General features: G+C 41.5%; 1 protein-coding gene across 1 annotated transcript in view; it reads right to left on the bottom strand.

Annotated features, from left to right (window-relative positions):
- Positions 1-15,100, bottom strand: part of LOC133130405 (CD81 antigen-like) — a 28,004-nt gene extending 12,904 nt beyond the window's left edge. Inside the window, exons 1-2 of the mRNA XM_061244981.1 lie at positions 14,762-15,100; positions 4,665-4,779 (exon numbers count right to left, since the gene is read on the bottom strand). Of these exons, the coding sequence (XP_061100965.1) occupies positions 4,665-4,779; positions 14,762-14,827 (181 nt within the window). The 5' untranslated portion in view covers positions 14,828-15,100. The remainder of the gene's footprint in view (positions 1-4,664; positions 4,780-14,761) is intronic.
- Between the last annotated feature and the right edge of the window lie 6,156 nt (positions 15,101-21,256).

Raw genomic sequence — 21,256 nt, 5'->3', positions numbered from 1 at the left:
ATATTTAGGCCTACACCCTGCACTGATGAAAGTGTAGGCTTACACAACTATCGACAGTTATATTACAGATAATTCTGTCCTGTCATACGGGAACATAATAATAAGTTTAAAAATATAAAACATTAAACTGCTTTCCCACAACACTCATTACGAAACTTATCTATAACAAAAAAAAAAAAGATTTGGGGGAAATTATTATTATATGATTATCATTAAATAGATTTTATTTTATTTTTTTAAATGTTGCTGAATTACATTTTGGAGGGGTGTCATCTGTTGAAACACAAAAAAATACCTTATTTGCTTCTTTTCTTGAGAGCAACACTTTAATTTACCTAAATAATGTTACAATGCCTTTATGAAAACCTAAAACGTCACTGACCACAAAGACACTGCCTTACAAATGTGCTACAAACAACAACATCATTTCGTGCTCTGTTCAATGTACAAGCAATGACAGCAAAAAGTTTCTGTCTGCAGAACTGCTGCTCACTGGATTTATTTCTTGCACCATTCTTTGCAAACTCTAGAGACTAGTGTGCGTGAGATCAGCAGTTTCTGAGATACTCAAACCACCAAACAATCATTCCACCATCAAAGTCACTTAGATCAAATTTCGACGCCATTCTGATGGTTGATGTGAATATTAACTGAAGCTCCTGACCCTTAGCTACATGATTGTATGCATTGCACTGCTGCCACACAATTGGCTGATAATGAGTAGGTTTAATAAAGTAAAAATCTTCCTAATAAAGTTCTTGTAATAAAGTTTGCAAAGAATGGTGCAAAATCCAGTGAGAAGCAGTTCTGCAGGCAGAAACGCCTTATTAATGAGAGATGTCAGTGGAGAAGCTCCAGACTGGTCAAAGCTGACAGAAAGGTGACAGTAAGGCAATGAACCACACATTACAACAGTGGTATGCATTACAACAGCATCTCTGAACACACAACCCATCATAACTCTTAAGTGAATAGACTACAGCAGTAGAAGTAAAAAAAAACTAAGTCTAATAAATACCTAATAAAGTGCTCACTGAGTGTAGATTTCCTGTATGTTTGAACATAAAATATAGATTATTATTTGCCTCATTAATTTAGTAATACGGTGATATGCAAAAACAAAAATATAATATAATAAGCTAGAACTACAGAGAGTAAGCTGCAATTACTGCCCAAATCTACCATGCGATAAGGTCAATCAAACTCAATCAGAGTGCCATGGGTGGTGCTGTACCTACATATTGTATTTTGCGTGGCCTCTCTGTTCTATTTTATGTATTATAAAATATTCATACAGTTTTTATGCCTGAACTGCAGCACATCAACTGTTGCCCGTGCAGTAGTATATAAATATAGCCCCAGTCCGGCAGGGCAGGCAGATCTGCCTTGGGTTTGTAATGTTGTCGAATGTACACTGGACTTTGTTCCCTCCCAGGCCCGTGCTCAAGCCCAGAGGAAAATAACCCGCGAGAGCCCATCTGCTCTGCGACGGGAACAGCTGCCGGTCGACCCTGCCCCGTTAAACTCTGGAGTGGCCGACCGCAGCAGGACGCGCCCGCCCGCCCGCGCTCCAGTGGGACCGCGGTTGTAGAGGGGACTGCCCTGGAGGACCCTGGAACATGCTTCATTCATTCCCAAACTTCATTCCTCGTTGGCTTAGTCAGCCCCCCCCCCCGGTGGGATGTGTGTCCCTCAGAATGCCAAGCATGCTGCCCCTCCCAGGGAATGCGGCCGAGGGATTGGCTTTCAGTCCCTCTCCCTGGGCTGGCGGTTCGATAGCCCAACAGACACAACCGTTGGGTCTTTGTATTGTCGTCTCTCGCCACCCCCTATAAGGGAGGTCTGGTCGCCTGTATGCCCCTCAGCTGCTCCTACCCATCATCAGGAACCCGCAAGGCTCCACAAACTTTCAAGGCCTTGTAAAACACACGATGAGGTGTGTTTTACAACGTTTGCAAACGTATTCAAACTTTTTTTTTCTGTTTGCCACGAACGTTAGCTAACGTTAGCTATTTGAAAAGGTAGTACGCCACGAACAGAAATGGCTGTCGACGTGGAAGCCGCAGAGAGAACATAACTTGACAATAATTTGGCTGTTCTAATACACTATAATCAATGTCATATTTTGTCATTCTTATCTTAAAAAAAGGATCACAGGTAAGCAACGTATCAGCTAGCTGGCATTGTTAAATCTAATAAGAAAGGGAACACATAACTCCCTGGCACTCAGCCAACCAGAAGTACGACTGTGCAAAGCGGTCGTGAGACTATTCTGACTCGAACAAGGAAATGATAAGCGGCAGGGACAATCAGCCTCGCGCCTTAATGATAGTAAAAAGAGGCGAGGGTATACAAACAGAGCACGGGAGATAAGTATGCGGTCTCCCAGCTACGGCATAGCCTACCTAGGACTGTAAACGACAAAGCGAAAACTAAAATACACACAAGACATCCCGTCTCTAATTCAACTGACGAAGCAGGATTACTTAAATAGAGGGCGGCCTGTAGCGTAGTGGTTAAGGTAAATGAGGTTGGTGGTTCTAATCCCGGTGTGGCCACAATAAGATCCGCACAGCCGTTGGGCCCTTGAGCAAGGCCCTTAACCCTGCATTGCTCCAGGGGAGGATTGTCTCCTGCTTAGTCTAAGCAACTGTACGTCGCTCTGGATAAGAGCGTCTGCCAAATGCCAATAATGTAATGTAATGTAATGTAATGGAACGCATGGAACAGCAGGAATACAGATATAGGAAGTGTACACAAACAAGAGACGGGGGCCTCAGTCACAGAACCACGGGCTTATCGGCAAGTTCACAAATCTCTCCTCGGAGAGGGGCGACACTCCAATGACCACGTGCACCACTTGACTTTAGGAAAGTCAGTAACCACAGAGATTCTCCTGATGTTCACCTAGGCTCAACTGACAATGCAGGAGACTTACAAGTGCGCCAACTAAATACACATTCTGCTCCAAGGGTTAGTCAAACAGAAAACCCTGCATTATCGGAGGTTCGCCGAGCTCTCCGCCACGAGGAGTGATCATGCATTTAGTCTTAGCGCAAAACAGACCTACCCTAAGAAGGAAACAACAAGCTTACAAAGTATCTCATGCAGACATAACCTAACTCCACAATCCGCCACGAGGATCTCCAACATAGATTGTTGGACTATCGGAGGTGGGAAAAGCTTGCTCTGATAAAGGTGTTACCTCTGAAAGCGGCATATTGAGACTTAGTGCAGTACATACAATAACATACATGAACTAGATGAAAACTAAAACAAAACGTTTTCAATAAGGTTACAGAAAGAAATACCTCGCTACACTCAAACGAACCTAAAGCGGCTGTCAGCTTTGGAACCAGCTCGCTACGGGAAATGGACACACAGCAGTGCCCAGGGTGAACACAGTCTTCCCCTTACACTTGCCCCAAGCTGTTGGGAGCCTGTCTTTAATTACAAGGGTGTCTCAGTACTCCTGGGTCCACCTTCAACTCAACCTAGAGCTCCTTACTTCCCAAAGGTAGCTTTTAAACAGGGTGGAAGTCAATTACTTGGACAAACAGCAAGCGAGTGAAGAAGAAAAGTGGTGCACTAAACTCAAACCCCCAACTCTTAGCTTAAACAAAAGGAAAATTCAGACAGGGTTTCAATTCCTGAAGGAATCCTGTCTTCTGTTGCGGCTGCTATTTGTGCACAAAAATACAATGTGAAAGTGAAGGTGAGAGGGACCATCCTCATCACCTCAAAACGATGAAGGGTTGCTGCGTGTTCAGCTCCCATAGCCTTCACCACAACAGGTAAATGAGTCTTGTCCGTCTACACCACTCGTTAGTGAACAAACAAAAATAAAAGACTGAACCGTACAATGAGATATGGCAAAGTAACAAGCGAGTCTCGGAAAGACCAGGCTTATATACATCAGACACACCTGCTCACATCAGAGCGCCCTCTCACGGCCCCAATAGGTAGTGCCTCACAAAAGCAGGCAAATATGACAACTTGGTCCACTAACTCCACTGCATGTGGAATCTCCCTGCCCTACATGTGACATGTTGTGTGGGCTCGGTTTTCACCATCCCCCAGCCCTAGTGGCATTTAGCATGTGATCTAAAGTATTAAACCAGGGGTGTCAATAATTGTGGAACCTGTTTTTTCATTTTGGAAAATAAAGTTTGTCACCACTGTATTATTCTTCAGTTTACAGTATTTTTTGTGCATATTTATGAAGGGAGCCCACTGTATTAGCATTATCGGTCGATACTGAATGTCGCTGTACTCGGATCACAGCCGATCCGGAAAACCTACTTTTTACTGTATTACTACCTGTAGATTACTGCTACCAAGCCAATTTAAAAGTTTGTCCTAAAACTTCCTTTCTCTGTATTTTTCTTTATTGACAAAAAGGAGCAGTAATAACAATGATCAGCTATTCTCTCGACATTGCAAGCAGGACAGCATGTGAAAAATAATTTCATACATTCATTCAAAAATCTGTGAATTGGAAGATTGATTCATTTGAAACAATTCTGTGAATTGACTCCTGTTACATCATGAAAATGGCGAAAAGAATGTAGACTAAAACAACGAGGAAGAGGGAATTTAGTATATGGACGCAGCTAAAACGTTACATGGGTACACATTCAAGTTGTTCAATGGTGTACACTTACTGATGTAGAAGGTGCTGGGAGCTTGGTTGCCATCAAGCCTAAGTGAGAGAAGGCCGCTGGTCTGACTGTCCTGTCTCAGCCATAGAGCCACCCCAAGGATGACCCCTCCTGCCAGCTATGAGAGAGAGAGAGAGAGTTAGAGTTTCAAATTCAGTTGTCTGATAGCACAAGATTGACACCATACATGACTTGTGAAGTATCTCCAAACCTTGCTTTGATTGACTAGTGACACCATGTAAACAAAGCTAGACATGGTTAGCAGAAAGTGAGTATGAATGTTCTGACTCCTATCTTTATGATAACCATACGTAAACTATAATCAGACACTGTTAAGACAACATCATTTAAACGGTGCAAATTATCCATTTGAACACTTTTAACATGTTGATGTTTTAATGCCTAGCATGTGAGATACAGCTAGTTGGATAAATAAGTAATGTTTGAATATGTATTTTTGTGAAGGATTTTGAATGAATTAGTCAGCCAGCCCCGCAGACAGATGAGATTATGACATGTTTCTGCAATGCAACACACATAGTGACACAATAATGCTGAGTGGCCCCATGTACAAGATCACAGAGGCACAAGGAATAGGAACAAGGAATACTTCATTATAAAGCCAAAGCAACATGCATGTATCCACGCTTCTATGAATTCTGGATGACCGTCAGAGCACCGTGCATTTAAGCACTGGACTCGTCTCCATGTCGTGTACGATCAGGCCGAGACTTGCAACAAGAAAGTCACCTGTGCTGCCTGATGTAGATGACATAAGGCAATCTATATCCCCCATATATACTCATGTGATCTACACACCTGTTCCCACAGAATCTTCTTGCTAGACTCTGAGTCATCCTTCATTCATAGAACTGATTTACATGCATAGCTCCATGTTCCATTTCACTCCTCCAGACCGTCAAGAGAAAGGTATTCCTGTTATGACTGCAGAGGTGTTGGAAACATATATCTTTCAGTGGTACATCATCCAAGGCAGTCCCTAAGGTAGATACACTCTGGGTGGAATGGCCCATAATTCTCTCAGGTACAGGAAGTTCGTTGATGGCGGTGGCCTGCAGCGTAGTGGTTAAGGTTCATGGCTGAAATGGCAACCACACCAACACCTTATTGTAGAGCTAGACTTGTTAGCATCCAGCAGGGGTTGTGGTCATCACCGTGTGGCTCATACCATGTTGCAAGAGTCTGAAGGCAATGCATAGAGAAGTTCACCGTTGGTGGTTTAACAGATAGACAGTGGTGGTACTGTCGGTCTGCACAAGAATCTGCTTGCCCTCCAGGACTGGAAATAAGTGTTTAGGTGCCATGTACACAGCCCTGAGTTCCACAGTTTATGTGCTCCGCTTCCTGTTGTCTGCACTACAGCTCTCGGGCTGCCCTCTGCTGCCAGACTACTCCCCGCCACAAAAGGGAAGCTTTTGTCTGCCGGGACCAGTTCACAACGGGATGGAATCATCCCCAAGGGACAGCACTCCATTAATACAGTGCAGTCCAATTAATTGGACAATTACTCTTCTTTTGGATTAGAAATTAAACGATGGGTGTCTCGGTGGCGCAGCCTGTAGAGCACTGACTGCATGCTCATTGCGAGCCGCGACGTCAGCGGTTCGAATCCGACCGTCTGACATTTGTCGCATGTCTTTCCCTCTCTCGCTCCCATTCTTCCTGTCTCTCTATACTATACTGTCCAATAAAGCTGAAAAAAGGCCGAAAAAAATATCTTAAAAAAAAAAGAAATTAAACGATGAACAATGACGTTAAAGTTCAGCTTTCATTTGAGGGTATTTAAATCCAGTTTCCAAAAAACTGTCAGACAGAGACAGAGGCTAAACAAAAGTTACTGAAACAAACAAAAAGTCTCCAAATGCCCTTTTTGTTAAACCGTCTAGGCAAAATACAAAAAAATGTTGGTGATATTGTCATTCTGACCACATCAGACACAGCTTCATTATCAAAAGCAGAAAATATTTTTAGTGAGAAGAAAAGCTTCCTCTTTCACTGTGTTTAGACTACTTTCTTAATTCTGATTCTTGAGAATACGTATTTCCCCTTTTCTCTGTGTCAAGAAAAGGGGAAACTGGATTGGTTACAAAAACCCGACAACCTCATACGCATAAAGTCTGAAAACAGTAAGAATAAAACCCACTGCAGTTGTATCAGAGGATGTGGCTTCGAAGGTGTCACAGCAACACCCAAACAAAAAGCCAGCCATCAAAACATGCAAAACGAGTCAAGGCTTTATTAGTAGTACTGCATTCGAGAATGTTCTCTTTACCAAAATCAGTATTGCTGCAGCACATAAAAGAGTCTTTCAGACAACTCTCTTGCCTCTCTGAGCAGTGCCCTCCAACAGCACGACAACTGAAGATTTTTATTTTGGTTGAGTCAGGGGTCACAGGCCAGAGTAGGGTGCATTTATCTGATGGTCAATGACCTCTGCCCTCCAGGCATCCAAACTTATCTTTCCTTTTTGAAACCATCAAACACAACAAGGTATTGTTGAACAAGACCAAGAAAAATGGATCTATATTCTGGGTGTGCAAGGTCATATTGATCTCATAAAAAATAGGCGGTGCTGTAATTCTGAGGGAATCGTAAAACTAAGACTGCGGTTTGAAGTAATCAACAGGATTATCAGGACAATGACGGGTATTGCCGTGGCAGAAAGCCTCTTGGTAACTAAACTGCAACATGTGTATTTCCTCCCGTTCCTGGTAAAGAGCAGACAGATTGTGGGGGGAGGGGACGGATGGCGAGCTCCCCTCGACCTCCCCCGGAGCTGGAGATATGTGCAGATAACTCAGCGGCATTGGGGGTTATGTGAGCTCAAGGAGTGCCTTAATAAGCACCAAGCTCCTACAGTCAAAATTAAAGAAAGCCAGAGGTTGTTTGTGAAGGAATCCGGGGTCGATCGAAGAAAAGATAGAAAGCAGCCTCAAATCCCATCCCTTCCCTCTCCCTTCAGTCTCCTGCGTATCCCACCCCCTCTCATAGCAGCCCCCGCTCCTCCGCACACCACCCAGAGTGTTCCCCACACATTTAAGTGGTAGGCCAGAGAGAAAAAGTAGCTGGCCAGGGGGGTTCAGATGATGTCCCCTTTTTTTTTTTTTTTGGACGCAAGTTGGATGCTTCTGGTGCATTTTAATATGTTAAGTTAATCCGTAATAAATGCCTTTATTCTTAAGCATTTTGCTAAGTTCAACTATACCGACATCACAAACAATTTAATCTTGTAGGGCCAGAAATTTGTTTAGAAAGACAGAAGAATATATGGTAATGATAACTCTTTACTTGAATAAAAAAAGACTGATCCCCCTCTACAAAATCAAAAACCATTCAAATACGATATTTCATCGTTCATAGTCTTCACATTCATTGAGGACACAATTGGAATCACTCAGGTCTTTATTAATAATAGAATACCCTATTGGTAAAATTAAGAATTAAGCACCAATGACATTTAGAGCATGTCTGACCACTCACATGCTACCTGTAGCACACAAACATACTGCTCTTTGCGGCCTCCCTCTGATCCTGCATGGTACATGAGCCCACGTCAGGAAAGGGCTGGGTGTCAGACCTGTCTGGTGAGGACGGAAATGACTGTAAAAAGGGCGTTGTCTTGCAGGGTTCTCTCTCGAAACAGAGGGGCGGAGGTGCCTTTACTCACAGCTTCTGCCTCTGCTGAATGAACATGGGAAACACTGAAACCCTGCCTCTCTTCCTCTCCCCCCTCCGCCATGCCACTGCGCACTTCAGTCTCAGGCCAGCAAAGTCCAATTCAACACTGAGGCCAGCTGTTGCCTGGCAACCAAAGAAACACAGCCAATACCGGAGAGTGAGGCCCAGAAACTGCCCCACACAGCAGCAGAAGAAGAAAGGTGACTGCGCAGCTAAGGAGAGCTAGTACTCCCTCCTGAAACACTGCCCCTGCAGTGCCGTCAGGTGGCACAAGGCAAGGCCATTATTATTCATCATCTTCATAGACAGCCGATTTAACATTCACGCACGTCCATAAACCTAGCTCTCTTCTGACTGGGGTAGAGCTCCTGGTTCATTTGTCATTGTGTACAGTGGTTTCGGAAAGTAGGCTATTCAGGGCCATTCACTTCTTGCACACTTTATTGTGTTGTGGATTTAATTTTAAATGTATAAAATTGCCATTTTTGCCCACCGATCCACACTCAATACAAACAAAGTGAAAACATGTTTTTAGACATTTATAATACTTTCTGCTTTTATGCTTAGAAATCTGGTTATTACTTAAGCTTAAATAAATGCATGCGAATAGATTTAAAGCCATTGTATTATTGTAATTTGATTGTATACCCTGGGGGCATTAAAACGCATACATACAGTTGAGGCTGTTCCCTGTATCTGGAGGTTAACGCATATAAATTATGTCTGTTTAGTACAGCCTCTCTCACTGGGTTATTTTTACAGCAGTCTTGTGAGAGGACTATTTCTAACACATGTCCATTAACTTGTTTGGGTGTAGAACGCCAGCCTTGCTGGGAGAATAGCAAAGCTAATATCTCTGTGCATGAAGCATGACTTGCTACATGATTATACGGCATGCTCGAATGCCTGCCCTGGATCACAACATAAGGCTTAGGAAATGGCCGCCGTCTTGTTTTAAAAAATTGTCACAAACAGACACATGCAGACACCGAACAGATAAAGAAGTGTTCACTTAATAACTGAGTGGGAGTTTCTCTTTCGACATCACAGCCAAACGCTGGCAGCCATTTTGTCCAGAAATTCATTGCAGCAAAAAGCACATTGCTATGTTTGTACTTTTTATTACAGCAGACCTAATTACAATGATTTCTTCCCATATATATACATTCAGGGAGCACTTTATTAGGTATGTATTACACTATTTTTTTTAGACTTCTACTGCTGTAGCCTATCCACTTAAGAGTTATGATCCGTTGTGTGTTCTGCATACCACTGTTGTAATGTGTAGTTACTTGCATTACTGTCACCTTCCTGTCAGCTTTGACCAGTCTGGCCATTCTCCTCAGACCTCTCTCATTAACAAGGCATTGTGTGTGTGAAAATCCCAGGAGATCAGCAGTTTCTGAGATACTCAAACCACCCTGTCTGCTGCCAACAATCATTCCATGGTCAAAGTCACTTAGATCACATTTTTCCTCCAATTCTGATGGTTGATGTGCACATTAACTGAAGCTTCTGACCCGTATGTACATGATTGTATGCATTGCACTGCTGCCAGACAATTGGTTGATTAGATAATCGCATGAATAAGTAGGTGTAATAAAGTAAAAATGTTCTATAAAGTAAAATGTAATAAAGTGCTCGGTGAGTGTATATAAGGAAGGGTAGCATATAGCTATACAAACTTTACCTGAACCTCTGTATTTTTACATGCCTTGACTAACTCCAGTACCACACATCCAGTCTCCCAATAAAGCTTACTGAAGACATCCAAGTCTACGATACAATTTTCCCCCGGACAACCTGCCCCTCCCCATGACTCACTACGCTTCTTTCATTTCAGGCTGGAGAAAGAATTTGAGGGCCCTGGCTACACCCTGTGGCAGTAAAGCAGATCAGGACAATGAGGTAAGTGTGTCAGTGAATTAAGCAGAAGTGTGAAAAAGGACAGGCGGAACATGATGGATACTCCACCGTGGAGCTCATGTGAGTTTCTCCTTCAGAACATAGGCCTACCTGATCAATTATGTTCCGCCACATAGCAAACCAAATTGTCTTTGAGAAGCAAAGCAATAATAATAATAATAATAATAATAACAGTAATAAAATAAATCGTCAAGTAAATGCAAGGGAAATTCAGCTTGTAATCCTTTAGAGAAATTTGTTAAATGTCCAAACTCAAATCTACAATCCAATTCAAAACAGTCTGCTATGAACTGTTACTTCTCCCCGAGAATTGCCAGATCACTTCAGTCGAAAGAGTCACTCACTTAGGATATGGTTTTGAGGCTAGGTTCGCAATCCTTTCATTCCACTGCTATATTTCCATTTCTTTTTTATTCCATTACAGCTCCTACTTTGGTGAATCATCCACTATGGAAAACTGCACAATGGGGATCCCTTTGCCACTATTAGTTTTCTAGAACAGCAGTTCACAAATTATGAGGACAAGACAAGGTTGCTCAAAAGAGCAGGAGAGGCGAGTTGCAGTTGCCCCTGTGGAAAACATAGGGCAATATTTTCCTATGTTTTACCATATCCACAGATATTCATCACCGGTCAGGTTTGGGCTCAAGCAGTCAGGGCTGTGCCAGTAACAGAATTAACATACTGGGCTAACCAAGCTTAACGTAACCGCGTTGACCGGTTAAACCTGGGGGTGTGGGACTATGGGGGTGAGGGGGGATTAGGGAAGGCATGGACATGTTTACACAGTGCTGCACACATACATTACTTTTTCATAATAACACACAGTCAAAATAAAACGGGCGTGGATGATTCCGGAGGTCTTTCCAATTTCCATGGGTAAATCCTGCATTTTTCCACGGGTGTAGCGGTTAACACAGGTTTTTGAAATGAAAATAAATAAGTAAGTCAATAATTCCAGCAATGACCTGGAATGGTCAATGGAGGTACAAAAAACCCAGTATCCGTGTCAACCATGTTCCCAGTTCAGCCTGTTCATGAGGATTGTTTGTTTTGTTTTTGCAAATTATTGTATTACTGTGAGATAAGAACAACAAACAACTTAAAATCAGGACAACAAATTAGAAAAAACCTAACGCAAACTCACCGTGCTCTGTACACCCACTTAGCTCACCATGTTCCCAACAGTGCAACTTCCATGGCGAATAAAAAAAACTTCCAGATCAGCTTTGGTTTTTGTGTGTGTTAAAGTCTAATTCGATCTATTTTCAAAAAACTTTGTACGAGCCACATACGCGATCAATTTCAGCATACAATGACAAGGTAATGGGGTACAGCTGGCATGCTGAGCAACAGACATCGAACAGGTCGACCAAGGAAAACAAACAGCAGTTGATGACAGAAACATTGTGAGAGCTCTGAGGAAAAACCCCCAAAACATCAGTCAGTGACATCACAAACAATCACCACAGGGCAGGGGTGAAGGTCTCAATCAAACTTTTTGAAGAAGACTTCAAAAAGGGATCTGCTCATAATCCAAACCAACTTGAACATACAAGCTCATCTGTGAAGCACGGCGGAGGAAGTGTAATGGCTTGGGCTTGCATGGCTGCTTCTGGAGTGGGCTCACTAATCTATATACACACTCACGACTGCTGTCTGTCCTGGTCCCATGGTGGTGGAATGACCTCCCGGTGGATGTCAGAACAGCAGAGTCTCTGACCTCCTTCAAGCACAGACTGAAGACTCATCTCTTCAGGCTACACCTTTCCCTCCCTAACTCACCACCATGATTAGTCTTAGACTGTAATGGCACTTATGTATAGATTGTATAGATATTGTAACTTGTATAGATATTGTTGTTTTTTATTGGCTGTTGTATTGTACTCAGGGTATTCTAGCTACCAACTGTGGTATGCTAGTTTGGAAGTTGATTGTACTATTCAAGGGTTCTGATTATCTGTATGTTTACACTAGGACTTGGAACTGTACTGTCCTCTCAGGTCCTCTTCGCACTTATATTTGTGTTTGATTTGCACTTCGTTGTACGTCACTGGATAAGAGCGTCTGCTAAATAATGTAAAATGTAATGATGATCAATGATGGTAGCAGCAGGATGAATTCAGAAGTCTACAAAAACATTGTGTCTGCCAATTTATGGAGAAATGCGTCCAAACTAATTGGGATGACCTTCATCATACAGCAAGACAACGACCCAAAATATACTGCCAACACAACAAAGGACTTCATTAGGGAGAAAAGGTAGATGCTTTTAGACTGGCCAAGTCAATCACCAGACTGTAACCCAATTGAATTTCACCTCCTGAAGAGGAGATTGAAGGGTAAAACCCCCCGAAACAAATAACAACTGAAAGAGGCTGCCTGGAAAAGCATCACAAAAGAGAAATAGAAAAATGTGGTGATGTCAATGGGTCACAGGCTTGATGCAGTTACTGCAGTTACCCTTTCAAACTCTACCTTAGTCCTCCCTCCTGATTTCCCCCGCCCCCCCCCCCCCCCTTTCTGATATCCCTATCCTCCTTGTCTAACTAAAAAAAAAAAAAGATTTATGATGACGACTATGTTTAGAACAGCATTCCATGTGTATTTTCCTAGTTATGGATGTGATGCTTTGACTTGTGGTAGAACCTATGCACTTGTAAGTCGCTTTGGATTAAAAGCGTCTGCCAAATGACAAAAATGTAAAATGTAAATGTAAATGTAAGCAAGGGATATGCAACCAAATATTAAGTGTTATTTACTTTCACAGTTACTCATTACAGCAGCCACCGAACATGAGAAATACATATGTGCAGAGGATGTATTCTTTCATTTCACTTTCATTTGAGCCAGACAAGTCATGATGAATTGAGCGATATTTATTGAGGTTTAGTTTATGTCATTATGAATTCTACACTTCAAACTCATTGTAATTTTATCCTTTCAATTTCGAGTGCTAGAGTACAAAACCAAAATAAAAGAAATGTCACTGTCCAATACATTATGGTGCTGCTGTAGCTAGCTATATTCTTTTTCAATTCTGGCACTAGAATGCAAACGTTAGATGTCCCATGTTGCCCAAATACGAATACACCATTCACTTAAATTGCTCCCAAATTCAAATAAATATTAGCTCTATGCAACGTTAGAATCTAAGATCTAAGAATAAATATAAATATCTTTAAATATTCTAAGAACCGATTCTAAAATCAAAGACTGGACACTCAGACAGGCTCTTTCTTTGTGCGCTGCTCTGAATGAGTAATCTTTCTCGGAAACAACAAGATAAAGGCGTGGTTTCTTTTTCCGTTTAGCAGTTCGCTATTAGCTAGCTAGCTAAATTCCTTTGGGGGTCCTGACAACTTGCTTGCTCGATGTTAGCTAACTTACCCAAGTTAAACATAAAAATGTTCTCACGCTAACGTTACACGAATCATTCGGAGTTATGTTATGCATCTAGTTAGCTAATACTGAGCTAACGACGGAAGGACATAACGGTACCGTTACTGCTAGCTTAGCTATTATCATGGTAGCTAGCAAGATTAAGACGCTTTCTACGATCTGGCTGGTTAATTATTATATCCTAGCTAACGTTAGTAGCTACGTAGCGTCTAAAACATATAGTGGAACTACCTAAGATTAACGACATATTTGCAGTTTGCTACATTTCTGCAAAACGCGCAATTGTTTCTAAATTAGCTAAATATGTTAGCTATGCGCGGATTAATTCATACCTTGTTAAAGACACATCTAACACTTGCATTGTAATTTGGTAAACGTGCCATCACTATTCAAGACATTTCTAGCTAAGGTAACTAACGAAAATGGGACGAGAATGAAATCGATAGCTTGTCCCACAATGAACCGTTATGTCCCATAATAAAGAGGAAAACATTCGCTAGCAATCCAGACTTTACAGCAAGGACAGCTCAAACGTAAATTACGATGCGAATCTCTTCCTTCGAATCCTAAAATAATTCCCGACATTAGCAAACGCACTCCGATTACATTACGATAAACGATACAATAATTAACTAATCAAAGCATGCTCACAACCAAAGAAAATACGCCATAAATATTAAATCATATCCATAGCCAATTTGATTCTAACGTAATTAGATAATAACTTATATAACGTTACACCATACGGACAGTCAGTTAACCGCGATAAAACACGCACATCGGTAGGCTAACCAACGCACCTAAATATAAAGACTAGCTAACTCCAGCTAGCTATAAGAATTTAGAATAACGCTTACGTTATGCAAAAATGCTGGCAACGTTACTGGTTACTGGCTAATTCTTACTGGCTAGCAGGTAACGTCTTATTTAACTGAGAAACCTAGTTATGTTACATGGTGGAATAATTTACAAGCGTGCTGTTAGCTAACATCGATGAAAACATAAAATTAATTGATAAATTAGCAACAGACAATTACCTCTGAATGCACAAGCGAAGAAGAAAACTTACTCACCCAGAAAAAGAAATTGAAGAAAAAAAGCACATATTTGATCACTTTAGTGCAGCCTTCTACTCCCATCCTTGTTGTACCGTAGTCCTATTAGCTAAATTATAAATTATGTCTCTTTCACGCAGACCACAAATACGTTGTCCCCTTAATAATGAACATACAAGGCCGGGTAGATCGCAAGGTGGCTAAGGCGCAAGGATAAAATCTGAGCAGACCTCAAAACTGTCAGAACGGCTATGTGGGCACACACAGACTACACCCAGCTAGCCCCCTCCCCCTTTTTAAAGAAAGCGTGAGTGAGACCTAGCTAGGACTTAATCCAATCGTTTATTTTTCCACCTCATTCGTCCTTTCCTTGTCTCCTTCCCGGTGGGTGGAGCTAGGAGCAAGGAAAGGAAGCCAAAAAAGGAAACGAAGATTAAGGGAGGGAATAAGGGGGTGCGCCCCATAACTCCAACACCCCCTTCTTTGCTCCCCCACTACCACCAGACAGTACGGCTTATCTGCAGCCTTGGAGCTGCAGCGAGAGACCCGCCGCCAGAGGACTCGCAGCGAGAGAACGCTAGATGGAAGTTGAGATTTGAATTAAATATTTGATAAAATAGTTCAATTTTCATTAAAAAAAATACACTTTTAATGCAATTCACTTATGATTATCTGCTTATATAAGTACACATATCATATAATTAAATATTAATAGATTGATTGATTGATTGATTGAAATTCTTTATTGACAATATAAAAAATGAATAAATAATATATGCGCAGCCTCAACCAGGAGGCATCATATATTTTACAGTATTTGTCAAAAGGATAAAACACAATAAAGTCCAATATCTTATTTCCATTGTGGTCATTTGAGTGTAGGTATGTGTTTCACTGTTAGTGTTTTTTGATTGACCTTTGAGAAAATGTTTAGTTCCATACTCTCTCCAGATCGTTTATTGTCTAACATACACCAAAAGTAAGTAACTGATTCCTTGGCTGTAATTACTACCACTCTGAACCCACAAGACACTTTAGTTTTGCATTTGACAAAAAGAGTATGGACTCTGTTTTTCCCAGATGGAGAGAACTGGTTTTGCTGCTAATCACATGCTATCTTTGTGGTGAACTAAGTAATTTAGTGACACCACATTAATCGATTGTGGCCACCCCGCCCTGAGAATGCCTGATCTCGCCTGATCTCGGAAGCTAAGCAACATTGGGCCTGGTTAGTACTTGGATGGGAGACTGCCTGGGAATACCTGGTGCATTTAGCATTTTACCAGTAATATCAATATCAATATCAACAGTAATATCATCAATGTTTTTTAAAGATATGTAGTTGTTTCTACATTGTTTTAATAACTTACTTATTTACATCTCTGTCTACATCTCTACATCATAGTATATCTGTGCCGACATCTACATCACAGTACATATCTGCCTACAGCTCTACAACTCACTGGCCACATATCTATACCCACATATCTATCGGAGTACCCCTCTATTTACATCCATACATCGCAGTGTATCTCTGCCTACATCTACATCACAGTATATCTCTTCCTACATCTCTACATCACAGTGTATCTCTGCCTACATCTACAGCACAGTATATCTCTTCCTACATCTCTACATCACAGTGTATCTCTGCCTACATCTACAGCACAGTATATCTCTTCCTACATCTCTACATCACAGTGTATCTCTGCCTACATCTACAGCACAGTATATCTCTTCCTACATCTCTACATCACCGTATATCTCTGCCTACATCTGTTATGATCCTGATTTCTGTTAGTTTATTTGATATTTTAGAAATTTTATTATTTTTCATTTCATGTCTGGTTTTCTGTCTACATTCATTAGTCTTTGCACTCGCCTTTCCCTGTGATGTCTGTGTCTGAATGTTTTCTGATCCTAAGTCACAGTACATATCTGCCTACAGCTCTATATCACAGTACATATCTGCCTAGAGCTCTACATCACATTACATCTCTACACTCACCAAGCATCTAATCTAATCTATCTAATCAGCCAATTGTGTGGTAGCAGTGCAATGCATACAATCATATAGATATGGGTCAGGAGCTTCAATTAATGTTCACATCAACAAAAAATGTGAGCTAAGTGACTTTGACCGAGGAATGATTGTTGGTGGCAGTTTGAGTATCTCAGAAACTGCTGATCTCCTGGGATTTTCAGACACACTAGTCTCTAGAGCAGGGGTCTCCAACCCTGGTCCTGGAGAGCTACTGGGTCTGCTGGTTTTTGTTTTCCCCTTAAAATCAGCACCCAGGTAACCAGGTGAGGTGAGTTAATTAATTAAATTAGAGCAGTTGATTACAGTTAATTTCATGGTAAGAACGAAAACCAGCAGACCCAGTAGCTCTCCAGGACCAGGGTTGGAGACCACTGCTCTAGAGTGTGTGGAAATCGAGAGCAGACAGAAATGCCTGTTACATCAGAGGAGAATGGGCAGACTGGTCAAAGCTGACAGGAAGGTGACAGTAACGCAAGTAACCACACATTACAACAGTGGTATGTAGAAGAGCATCTCTGAACACACAACACATCATAACTGTAAGTGGACAGGCTACAGCAGTAGAAGTCTAAAAAATAGTCTAATAAATAGGTAATCAAGTGCTCACTGAGTGTATACCACAGTATATCTCTATATCACAGTACATATCTGGCTACATCAGCCACATCATAGTACAAAAAATAGTAGCAGACACAGGTCTACAGTGGTCTTGTGTTTCATTTGGCGCTTCTGCCGCGCAGTGGGAGACTTTTTTTTTTTTTTCCACAGTAATTGTTGTTACTTGCACAGCCACCGTGTACTTGCAGGTTCCGACAGTAGGGGGCAGCAGTGCACTTTTTCATCATGAGGAGCTTGAGTGAAAAGTGTGAAATGTCTGTTTCTGGAAGTAAATACAGTACCAAAATACTCGCCAGAGGGAAACAAAAATTTGAATCATGGTTATGTTTTGTTTATATTTATACACAACTCAGATAAAACATTTTAAACATGAATTTCTTTGTAAGGGCTGCAAATTCTGTCTCTTTTTCTCAGAATGCAGACAACCCTGGTGGAAAAGCAGACAGGCTTGTTGCTGGAATAATCACCAACCTGCAAGAACCAACCTGCAAAAAGCTAGCTTTAAAGTTAATTAGGAGGATGTAGTCTATATAACATGTAGTCTATATAAACCACGTGTGGAAATCACACTCTGCAAGCAAGCTTCTTGTCGACAAACGAGCCATCTTTGTAAGAAGAACATTTAGAAGGGAATGTGTTTTTTTCAGGACAACAAGGCATTTTACCTCCAGCGATTAATGCAATAAACTTTATTTGTCCTCTTTCATACATAAATGCAACATATGCTACAGTGCATAATCACAAACAAATAAATATTGTTTATAGTGTTCGCAAGGTTACCCACTTATGGTTTATGAGTAATAGGTTATGAATTTACGATTTTATTCAGTGTACTTTGATTTATGTGCTTTTTTGATAGTGCCACCACACTGAAACATTAAATTATTTAATTTCTCATCACTTGCCACTCACTGGGAAGATTAAAAAAGAATATAATTCAATGTTTCAGTGTGGTGGCATTGTAGAAGAGGGAAGACCGGAAATTTAAAAATATATACTAACATTGGAGCAAATATTTTTTATCCAAAAATAAACATTTTACATGTACATTTTTGTCATTTGGCAGATGCTTTTAATCCAAACACCAATTTATATGCAGTGTGGGTCAGAAACTGAGCCCCTCCAAGTCACCTGGTACGAACGACCAGAGAGGTAGGAAGAAAACCATGCGAGTGCAGATCCTGTGACACCCATCCCAGCCAGCGACGAGAGCAGAATCTCATGGCTGACTGTATCGAAGGCGGCCGACAGGTGGAGGAAGATGAGGACAGAGGAGAGGGATTTGGCTCCAGCAGAGTGGGCGGTCACTCGTGAAGACAGGCTTTGTTGTGCATGTTTTGCGAGATATGCAAAAATGACCCAGGAGCAGTGCAACATGGAATGTACTGGATACCGCAGAGCGTATTTCTCACCCGAGGAAAACGCTGGCATGAACGGATATAATGGATGGATACAAAGAACATGAAATACAAAGACAGGGACAAGGATTGGCAAAAATTGTGAATATGCTAGTGTAAATTTGTGAAGTTAATAGTGTACATTATTTAGGCTATCACACCACTCGTAATGAATATTATCTTACGTAATCAGATTATTATCTTAACCCGCTTATCCGGAACAGGGTCACAGGGGGGCTGGAGCCTATCCCAGCATATATTTGGCAAAAGTCCATTGCAGGGCACACTCATGCACGCAGAGAGGCCCCAGCCGACCGGGATTCAAACCCGGGACCTCCTTGCTGTGAGGCGGCAGTGCTACCCACTGCACCATCTGTCCCATTCTAGAGCCCCTAAAACTTCAACTTCATGGAAGATATGGCTGAAGCCAAAACTTTTATTCTTAAACTCACACCATAGTTTATTCTTAAACTCAAGAATTATAGCCTATCTGATGATTAAGGGAGGCAGATATTGACGCACTGGGTTGAAGAAGCTTGCATTAGGCTGGCCGCTGTGTTCCCTCCATTGAGAATGTAGCACAGAGAATGTTCTGGTGGGACGCTCCTTCCGAAGGAGTTGATTGGCTAAAGGGCGGTGCTTTTGTATGCTTCAAGCTGATAGCCTGAGCATAGCCCGCTAGGTTAGCCGGGCAGCATACATTGCCCCGGCAGTATACCCCGATTTAAAGTAATTCAGCTTTGTAGTACATAAAACCCAGGTGTAGAGCGTTAACCCTGCAATCTCGCTTCAAAGCCATTAAGCTAATTCCCAAGAACATTGGACTTATACTTATACGTCTGCATAATGACATTTTAGACACTCTCTGTTGGATACCATTTATTTATTTTTTCTAATTTATGAAGTAAATTGGTTATGTAATCGCATGCTCATCACTTAAACATTAATCGATTGTACATACTGTATACTTACCATCTGTATCCCCCTCTGTCCTTGTATTATCACTGTGTTTCTCCCCAAAAGAAATGTGCATTACACAAAAAAATTCATGTGAAATTTGCAAAAATCACAATTTCACAATGTGAACAATTTTCTTTTACTATACTATTCACAAGTGAAATGTGACTTCAAATGGCATAGGTTAGCTTTTCCCACTCATCTTATAAATTCGATTTTTTAATAGTACTATTACTATTTTTATAGTTCAAATTTGTACTCTTTGTGTTGGCTGTTCACATGTGGTTTTGAACATGTGGTGTTCTTGTTGTTGCTGAACTGCCACTGTTAAACAACTAATGAGCTTCTGTAATGTACCGCAGATGGCATAAAATAACACATCACTGAGAGTCTTAACCACCAATGATTGATTGTACATGGTACCAAGGCACTGTCCAAATGTATACTTTAACTGTAGAGTAATATGTGGCATCAATGAAGATTTACCTGTGTGAGGCATTTGTGCTAATATGTGACCTATCATAGGTAAGTTTGGTAGTTCTCTAATACAAATGTGAATTGGGTTTCCCAGAACCCTATGTCCAACACAGTCCCTCCTCGACCCAGTCAGCTAGTACGCATGCGTGGCGGTGCGGTGGGAAAATCTGGAGGTAGTGTTGCGCCTCTGCAGGACTGTGAAGCTTCGAGCGGCTCCTGGTTACTGCGCCTCGCAGCAAGGCACATGAACGAAGAGAGGGAGGGGCAGACTCAAATCAAGCAAATCGCCTCCGTGGAAACAAACAAACAAACAACAACAACAAAAAAATACGAACCTTCTCGTACAACACCATTGCAACGCCAGCATTGCTCTTTATCTTGGTACGACTATGGTGCGTTTGGTTAAAGCAAGACAGCAGGGTGCGGTTTAAAATGCATACACGATTGTGAGTTGGGGGAGAGGAATTCATAAATATAGGACCCCCTTTCCCTTGCCGCTGCAGCATCTTTTCAGCGTAATTTCAAAGGGAGAGCTTATCAAAAAGGACCCGCTTATCAACGCAAGTGATGTGTAGTATTAAAACTGGCTACGGATTGCTTGGCTTGGGCATCGCAATTGAGAACTGAGCGGAGTATCGATCGGTCAGTAAATAAATAAATAAACGAACGTGGCGTGGATCGGTGCTTGAGATATTCCTGTAGTCATTGGTGACTCCAAGAACAGAAATCAGCGACGGAGAACGGAATACATGTTTTTTTTTGTTGTTTTTTTCATGACAGATAAAAGAGAAGATGAGGGCGCGAGTCTGTGCGTAGACCCACTGGTGCTGTCCGTTCAGCACCACTGCCGTCACCTTGCGCTGAATGTCATCAGGCGCTAAGAATAATTTCCTTGTCGATGGATCTGGGTCCTGGCTTTCGTTGTTAAGGAAAACGCTTTCTTCTGTGTTTTCGGAATTATGGCTGTTTTTACCGTTTATTCTTTGTGTTACTGTGTTTAATGTGAACATATTTATGTGT

The sequence above is a fragment of the Conger conger genome, chromosome 6, assembly GCF_963514075.1.
Source record: "Conger conger chromosome 6, fConCon1.1, whole genome shotgun sequence".
Lineage (NCBI taxonomy): Eukaryota > Metazoa > Chordata > Actinopteri > Anguilliformes > Congridae > Conger > Conger conger.
Note: the sequence above shows the minus strand (reverse complement) of the source record. Positions and strands in the feature narration are given on the sequence as shown.